This window comes from Solenopsis invicta, chromosome 15 (genome assembly GCF_016802725.1).
Source record: "Solenopsis invicta isolate M01_SB chromosome 15, UNIL_Sinv_3.0, whole genome shotgun sequence".
In the NCBI taxonomy this organism is placed as follows: Eukaryota; Metazoa; Arthropoda; class Insecta; order Hymenoptera; family Formicidae; genus Solenopsis; species Solenopsis invicta.
The window spans coordinates 10,657,981-10,666,419 of NC_052678.1; the positions used below are offsets into that span (position 1 = coordinate 10,657,981).

The following is an 8,439-nucleotide window of genomic DNA, read 5'->3' on the forward strand; positions in this document are numbered from 1 at the left end:
AAGCGTTTTTATCAACTAATTGTCGCAATATGCTCGCATGACGCTTCAAACGACGCTTATATGAGTGTTTAAGAGCCACATTACCGCGTAATATGTTTAAAGCACACTCACATATACACCTAATAAGTTTTGGATCGGTCTTTTTCAAGATAGCAACACGCTGTTTATTACTGAGGTGACATAAGGCCCGTAGTATTGCGGTGTGTTTTTGACCAAATAAGATATGCGCGGGCGGTGCCATTATAAATTTTATTAAATAGCCGATCTTTTATTGTTACTTTTACAACAATCTTTAATTACCGGCGTTGGGCCATCAATATGCAGTTGTTGAGTCACTTGATTATAATGTTTTAAACAACGGCGATAACTACACACTTCTGGATCTTTCTTTATATACTCAGGAAGCTTATCCCACAGATAATCTATGTGATTACCGAATTCCCGTAGTAAAATAATTTTTGGTATAAATTGTAATTGTTCAACTGTTAACTCATCGATGGTATCGTCATTGTCTACCAAGATGAAAAACATTTTGACTACTGACAAAATTTGAATTCATGATCGTATTTAAGCACATTAAAAAACACATCTATATATCAGATAAATTTTGTAAAAATATTAGATACGTATTATTGATATTTCCTGTGCGGTACTCCTATCTTTTAGTTTTTTACGTGGTATATAAACATGTTGGTACTTAACATCAGGAAATATATGGGTGCAAAAACGACAACTCTCCGGTGTGGATTGCTTTAAATTAAGTAATAAATAACCGTGTGCTGGTGTAGTTGTATCGTTATATACCTCCCATAAGAACCGTGTATTTTCAGAGTAAACTTGGCGCGCTAAATGCTGTATTTGGGCCCGATCTCTTGGGTTTTTAAACGCAACTATATAATTAGCATTTAATGAAATATCGCGCATACCACGTCCTTGGTGAAATAAATTTTGTGTAATAAAAATGACACTGAGGTTTTTATGATGACTCCCTTTCGTGAATAAATCTATAACACTGTTATCGGATGCTTCGCGCATGAGATCATCAATAACAATAAGCTTTGGCCGTGGATCATCAGCGTAGTCATCATTTCGCGGTAGACTTTCACGAAATTCGACATTATCACCATATTCGGTGTAACCTGCCATTCTGAATAGTAAAATAATACGCGGTCAAACTTGGTATCACTCATAAAATTCATATTCCGAAAAAATCTTTTCACAAAAAAGGTTTTACCACAGCCTGTGGGACCGCAGATCATAGAGGTCCAAGGGTGTTTCCACCGTGTATCCATTTTTACGAATAACGCTTGGTGGCTGATGTTTTTACTTAAAAACTTTTATATTGTAATACAGGTAAATATTAGAAAAATCGATAAACTTCTGATAATACATAGATATTTTATTCAAAAGCTCAAAAATACAATTATATAACAAATAATTATAAATTACAATGACCGTATGGTAACGACCCATAAGGCCCATACCGTCTTCGTTTATCAAATCTCTGCTTACATGTTTTACTCTCTGTACTCGTTATTACGTTATGAAGCTCCGTACGTCTGATAGAGTCAAAATGAAGTGTTATCGACGTATCTCCTTTATCTGTAACGAGTGATCTGAAAAATAGTTGATTAATTTATTGTTTGCAAAATTAAGAGTTATACCTTTAGCTTTACAAATTTCTACGATACTACCATCGGGTTTACGTACAAGAAATGCGTAAAATTTCGGGCCAGCCGAAACAAAAGATTTAATGTAACTACCTTCTTTCCATAATTGCATTCTTTCCATCAATGCCATTCAATGGGATGGCCTATTTTTCATCTTTTCTATCATTGTCATTATTGCCATCTTTGCCATCATTGTCATCCCATTTTCATCATTGCCATTATTATTACGCCATTGCCGCCACTGCCGACATTGCCACCATTTTTATTATTGCCATCATTGCCATTTTTTTGATAACATTTCCATCATTGCATGCATTTCATTATGCGATTCTATTTCCATATTGCTATTCCATTGCCATCATTAACATCGAGAACATTGTCATAATTGCCATCATTTCCACCATTGCCGTCATTGCCGTCAGGCTATATATATTGTCATTGTCATCATTTCCATTATTGCCATTCCATTAACATCATTGCATTCATTCCAATATTTCCATCCCATTGCCATCCCATTTCCATCATTTCCACAATTGCCATCGATTAATATCGAGAAGAATTTGATTAAAATTCGTTACTTTACTGATTAACACTTTAATACCTTATATCGTATATTATTATATTATTCTTTATTAATTTTTTTTTCTAAAGTTTTGATTAATCTTTACGTGATATTTCGTAAAAACTGTTGAAAGATTGTATTAAAATCAGATCAATAATCTTCACGTTTGTAAGTTAGAGAATAAAAATAATACTCAAGTATCCATATATTTCATTGATTTTTATTACATTATTATTATTATTATTATTATTATTATTATTTATTGTGCCATATTAATCGCGCGTATTGTCATTTGTAAATCATGCGTATACATGTATATGCCATTGTAACATAATAAAAAAAGAGTGGGCGCTTTCTAGTCTCTCTACGTCCCTGCGCAGAAATCGTCCGAAATCCTCTTTCTGAATTTTACGGCCTAAACGTAGCACGGAAAACGTGATGGGTCGAGAAGGGAGTGAAGAGGAGGGTATCCATAGAGATAACATCGCCGCTTGCTCCATGTCTATCACCGCGATGCTTTCTCTCTCTAACTGAAGGCCTAAACAATTAAAGGACAATCACGTTAAAAGAGAAAGACAGAAAGAGTGAGAGAGAGAGAGAGAGTTGCGTCAAGATTTAAAAAAATTAAAAAAGCTAATTTTTTCAAAAGCATAATTTGAAGACATTTAAATAATAAAGAATTATGTAAAAATAAAAAGATGGTATATTTATTCGTGGAAAGACATTTATTTCTTCTTCATCATATGATGCGATGTTAATTACAATTATTTTTTAAATACTGCGTAAAATGAATGTTTCTTTATTAAAGAACCAAATTCTCTCTGTTACTATTAAACATCTTTTTTAAGTAAAAATATGCCCTAACAGCACAAAGTCGACTTTAAGTCGACTATGAGTCGGCCATAACTGCTAGACGTCTGGAAAATGGACGTCCATAAATCGACTTTAGACGACTTAAAGACGTCTATAAGTCATACAATGTCCCACTTTAATCGACAACTATAAGTCGACTTTTAGAGACGTCTTTAAGTCATACATTTGAAGACAACTATAAGTCGACTATAGTTAGCCATCCTACAGACATTCTATGCAGTTGTAAAGGAAGGAATATTGAAATTGGGAAAATATGTTATAACATTTTTTACTTGTTTGATTCGTTTTATTTAAAAAAAAAAAAGAAAATTGTTATAATATGTAAAGCAAATATAAATGTGTATATCTGTGTATATGTATTGTGCGCATTTGTTTAACTTTGTGTGTGTATATGTATATCACAATAACTTAATGTATATAAAATTATCTCGCATAATATTACTATTGTATACAGATGCATTTGTTAAGAAAAATAATAATAAAAATAATAAAAACTTTTAACTATATTATATTAATGGACGTCACATAAGAAAAAAAATCTTTATTTCTCACCTCTCGTTAAATATCCTGTATACATGTATAGATTCTAAATTTATACAATGTCAATGTAAAATGTTCTTTCTATATAAATTATAGAACTTAGCTAACTTTTTAAGAAATGGATCCTTTGTTGTAGATGCTGCAAAGATAAAATATTCTTTTTTATTTTGCATTCTGCAACTCGAATCTCTAGTGGATAAAGAATGTCACTTTGTTTTACTCAAGATATTGAGGGATAATTTGTTTATCTTGATTGCTGGTACATTCCTTGTGTTCTTTTCTGCAATTAGAATGCACAAATTGAAAGTGATATTATTAAAAAAACAATTGAATCAATCATTTAAAAAATAGTTCAACTTAAATAAAAAAAAAATTAATTGAGCGTCAAAATCAAAATGTTAATATCTATAACAATATTTAATTAATATCAATTTTTAATTAATTTTAGTGCTGCAGTTGTAAAAACTGAACATCTTTAATTCTCTAAAAGTGAGAGTTGTTGACGTATGTTGTTTTTCAAATGAACAAATTAATTTTTGTTTTGAAGACAAAGCTCACTTGTAGTAAATATGTTCAGTTGTAGCTTCTTTTCTCCGTCACGTAAAGTTCTTTATGACTCTGCCAGTTTTCGTGCCACTCAACCTCGACACCGACATAAATACCATGGATTGGAAATGCTTTGGCAGAGAAATCTCGATACACATATCTCCAGTGTTTTTAACTGCTTCGGCACCACTGATCTCAAAACTAAAATATTCGCAATTGATCGTTTAAATATTCGGATTTATATCTAATTGATATGGTTTTACAAAAAAATACATACTATAGTTCTACTTCACGACTCGTCTGTCCCTCAACAACGGCTCACAATGGCAATCGCATATGACCGGTATGGCTGCACACGCTCCGATGGATAATAAAAAATAGCGGAGAGTACAAGAGAATTTTGTATGTCCGAACGGCTGCAGCTAATAGTCTTTATTCAATAAGCACAAGACCCGACAGACGGGTAGGATTACAACAACGCGGATTGACTCTTGCAAGAAACTTGATGACTCTCGCTTGGCGCTACATGCAGCAGCAGTGACAGCGGTGCTCGCTTACTACAGTGGCGCTCAGTCGAGTCGATTTCAAAATGTCTTTTTCTAGACGTCTTAAAGTCAACTTTTGAAAGACGTCTGCAGACGTCTATGCAAAGTCGACTTGCAGTCAACTCTGAAAGCCTGACTTAGAAAAGTCGACTTACAGTCGACATATGAATGGTTTTGCTGTTAGGGTGATTGTGCAAAATATGGGCATAAACGTATTGATATGTATTAATATCAATGTTAATGTAAATAATTCAGACTATAATAAATAAAAAATTACGCGAAAGTAGACGTAATTAATCATTTGTGCACATTCTCGACCCCTGTTCTGGATGCAACACACGCGATACGCGTCAGATTTTATTTAGGGGAAAGTAGATAAATTGCACGCACCTAAGGGAAATTTATCGCAGTGAAGTGATTTTTAAAGTTGAAATCGATACGAGTACAGAAATAGAAACTTTAAACATTTTTTTATCATTATGTATTGTCATATTGAACAATTTTTTATTTGGTAATGCTATATTCAGCAAAAAGAAGCAAGTGGTTAAACGAAAAAATTTCTCGGGCCTTGGGTAATTGTACGTGCGGTTGGATAAATGGACGCGGAGGAAAAATGAGGTTATAGCCCATTCTTTTAACTACACTACACTGCACTACACTGTACTAGTGGCACTATAGTTGATCTCACGTGGTCTCACGCCTTTCAAGATGGATACGTAAAATTGTCGACGGCGAACTTGATTTGATAAAAAAACAATTACTTGATGACTATTTAATTAAATTTAATAAACAATAGCTCAAAGAACGCAGGAAAAAACGTACTTTTGTTAGGTATAACAAAATTAAATGACTAAAGTAAAAATACGGACTTATTGCCTTATTTTCTGAACGCCAAAATCGCAAAAAAATCATGATTTTACTTTTTCTTATTTTTTCAATTAACTACGTTTTTAAATGATATAACGTATGGTTATATATTTAAAAAATGCCTTCAGCCTACAAATATCGTCGTGATATAATTTCTATTCATCGGGAAGGTGCCAAACCACGAAGCGTACAATTACCCAGTGCGTACAATAACCCTACTTTCCCCTACAGCAAAATGGATGTTAGCACGGACAACAACCTACATCCATCTCTCGAGAAATGGATGTAGGTTGTTGTCCGTGCTAACATCCACACTGTTTTTAACGGCGGGTTGCAAAATGGATGTGACACGTAGTTTCCATTCTGACCAGAATAGATGTGCGTCACTAGTGTACGGGAGTTTCGATGAGTTTCGAAGCGTTATAGGAAAAAGGCCGCCGTGGCCACTCTCAGGTTCTTCTCTGTCGATAGTCACCGGTAGAGGTTAGAAGGGTTAAAATCATTTTCAAGGAATGGATAACCGGGATAACCTTACTTTTCCCGGTATATCGATTGTATGTACGAACGCTCGATATATCGATTGTACGGACGCTCGATATATCGATGCACGACGCGCGTCTGCGCGGCGGCGGCGGCCATACTGGCTTTTCACACCGCTCCGCACTGCTCCGCCCGCGCACTGTTCCTCCGCACTCCGCACTCCGCACCATTCCGCCCGCAGTGTCTGTGGACGATTGCGGTCGGCGCGCGGCGCTCAACTTGCATCTTCGTCGTCCCCCGTACGAGTTTTTCACGCGAGTGAGTGTTTTAAAAGTGTCGAAAGAGTCAAATGTCGGGCGTTCGTGCAAGCTGCGTGCCGCGTTCGAGTGGTCGTCGTGTTGCTTCAACCGTCGTGTTGCTTCAACCGTCGCGTCGCGTTCAATCGTATTTCGCGTCTTCTCCGTTGCCTCGATCGTATCCCGATTCTATCTCGACGCGCGTGAGTATCGAGTATCTTTTGAGAGTGCCGAAAACGAAGGGTCGTGCCATGTGTGAATCGAGAGGAGGAGGAGGAGGAGGAGGAGGAGGAGGATGATGATCTTAGCTTGAATCGTTCGAGAGTTGCGCCGAGACAGAGCTGGAGACGTTGGACCCCAGAGACGAACGGTGAGTCAGTTCATTTGTATCTATTGTCTATTCGCCCCCATATTTCAGTATTCGTGCCTCGTTCCCCGATTATGTTCGCATAAATCGCGACAAGAGAAAAATGAATCGCACAAAAGCCGTTAGGATAGGAAAAATTTCAAGTTGGTGTACGCGCGCGCGCTCGGCGCTTCCAGCGCTCCATTCTCGCCTTCGTCAGGTGTGCCAACTGCCAACAGTCGCGAGCGACGTGCTTTCCGTGCTATTGACCGACCGATCGGCCGACCGACCGACCGATTGTAGGACATCGTAGTGTATTTCCACGTTGTAGAGATGGCGTCGTATCAGCTAAATCGTGGCCATCGACATGGCCGCTACTCTCAGGTTTTTCCATTTCTCATAAAGCCACATAATATTGATAACTGATTATATGAAAACTACATTTAAGGCTTTCAAGCTAGATAAAAAAAAAGTCTTTTTACTAAGCATGTTTATTTTTACTTTGTAATAATTTCTTTAATTATACGTTCTAAAATAAAATATTTTTGTTCAACTAAAAGAATACGTGCCTATTTTATATATAGAAAAATATATTAATCTTGCACATTTATAAATAAAATAAAATAGTAGTATCAATAAATAATAATATTTTGTTTATGAATAATTGTTTCAGAATTTGGAGAAGGAATGCAGTAGTAGTAGCAGCAGCAACAGCAAAAACAGTCAGTGAGTGAATTAATTTGACAATTTATTTACGCTTACAATTAACTAATTAAAATAGAAGATCCCCATATAATAATAGTGAAGAATGCAAGAAATTAAAGAATTAAAATCATACAAAAGAACTCGCGAACAATTTATTCACTTTGATAGTGTACGATGAACGTAAAAGATGTGCGCATACGCAAAAAGTATTCACGAATAATTTAAAAATGGATTAAATCTCTTAACAGTTTGAATTAACAATTTAAAATTTAAACTGAAATAACTCTCTATTTTTTTGTGAAAATTTTTACTTTGAATATTTTTCCTTATTAAAAAAATATATATATAATATATGTATACATTAATTTTGGAAATAATGCAAACTTACCATGTGTATCAATCATTCTGCATTCTGCAGCTTTAATTGCTGTTCTGTACATGTATAGTATATGTATATTTTTTTAGCTTTTTCCCGTTTATTCCATTTATTTTATTTATTAAAAAAGGACAAAAAGTATTGGTCTGAAATTATCTAGTTTTTTGTTAAGCGATAAAATTATCACAATGTAAATGAATTTGATACAAATGTGTTATATATGATTAAAATATGTTATAAAATTATTTAAAATTAGAAAAGAGTAATTAAAACATTTTAGGTATGTACATATATGTATATATTATATATAGCTTTGTATTCAATATATGTTAGGGTAGTAGTATAACTTTGAATTATTCAATATATTTTTAATATATTTTTTGAATATTTATTATATATATATATATGTATATATATTTATATATATACAAACTATTCGTATATAATATTGAGAATACACAATCGGACTTATCGGGCATAAAATTTGAATATTCATCAGATATCTACGCTGGGCGTATGTAATTTGACAACGATAATTTCGGCTTGATCAATAATCGGAAATATAGTGAGAAAGAGAGATTCGATCGAGAAGTTTTCATTATCGCGGAAAATACTTCGGGATCGGTTACAATA

At 34.4% G+C, this 8,439-nt stretch overlaps 1 protein-coding gene and 2 long non-coding RNA genes across 5 annotated transcripts; 1 reads left to right on the forward strand and 2 right to left on the reverse strand.

Moving 5' to 3' along the window:
- Positions 1-307: 307 nt before the first annotated feature.
- On the reverse strand, positions 308-1,814 carry LOC120359655. Of its 2 annotated transcripts, none has more exons than XM_039457902.1 (2): positions 1,764-1,814; positions 308-1,616 (listed from the first exon to the last, which is right to left on the reverse strand). In XM_039457902.1, exon 2 carries the CDS (start codon positions 1,144-1,146, stop codon positions 619-621), a length of 528 nt encoding a protein of 175 aa, XP_039313836.1. In that variant the 5' UTR covers positions 1,147-1,616; positions 1,764-1,814; the 3' UTR covers positions 308-618. The 2 variants fall into 2 exon arrangements, with proteins under 2 accessions (XP_039313836.1, XP_039313837.1); XM_039457903.1 differs by having other exon boundaries at positions 1,379-1,616; positions 1,764-1,808.
- Positions 1,815-3,631: 1,817 nt separating this feature from the next.
- On the reverse strand, positions 3,632-4,737 carry LOC120359665. 2 transcript variants are annotated; one of them, XR_005576434.1, is made up of 3 exons: positions 4,480-4,737; positions 4,204-4,392; positions 3,632-3,925 (listed from the first exon to the last, which is right to left on the reverse strand). It is a non-coding gene; the product is annotated as an uncharacterized LOC120359665 (long non-coding RNA). The 2 variants fall into 2 exon arrangements; XR_005576433.1 differs by having other exon boundaries at positions 4,469-4,737.
- A 1,215-nt stretch (positions 4,738-5,952) lies between these two features.
- Positions 5,953-7,567, forward strand: LOC113003378. Its single transcript, XR_003268429.2, has 2 exons — positions 5,953-6,749; positions 7,399-7,567. It is a non-coding gene; the product is annotated as an uncharacterized LOC113003378 (long non-coding RNA).
- The last annotated feature ends 872 nt before the right edge of the window (positions 7,568-8,439 follow it).

What these genes read in the sequence shown, in the direction of transcription:
- LOC120359655 (XM_039457902.1), bottom strand. Translation starts at nt 1,146, where the DNA reads ATGGCAGGTTACACCGAATATGGTGATAATGTCGAATTTCGTGAAAGT.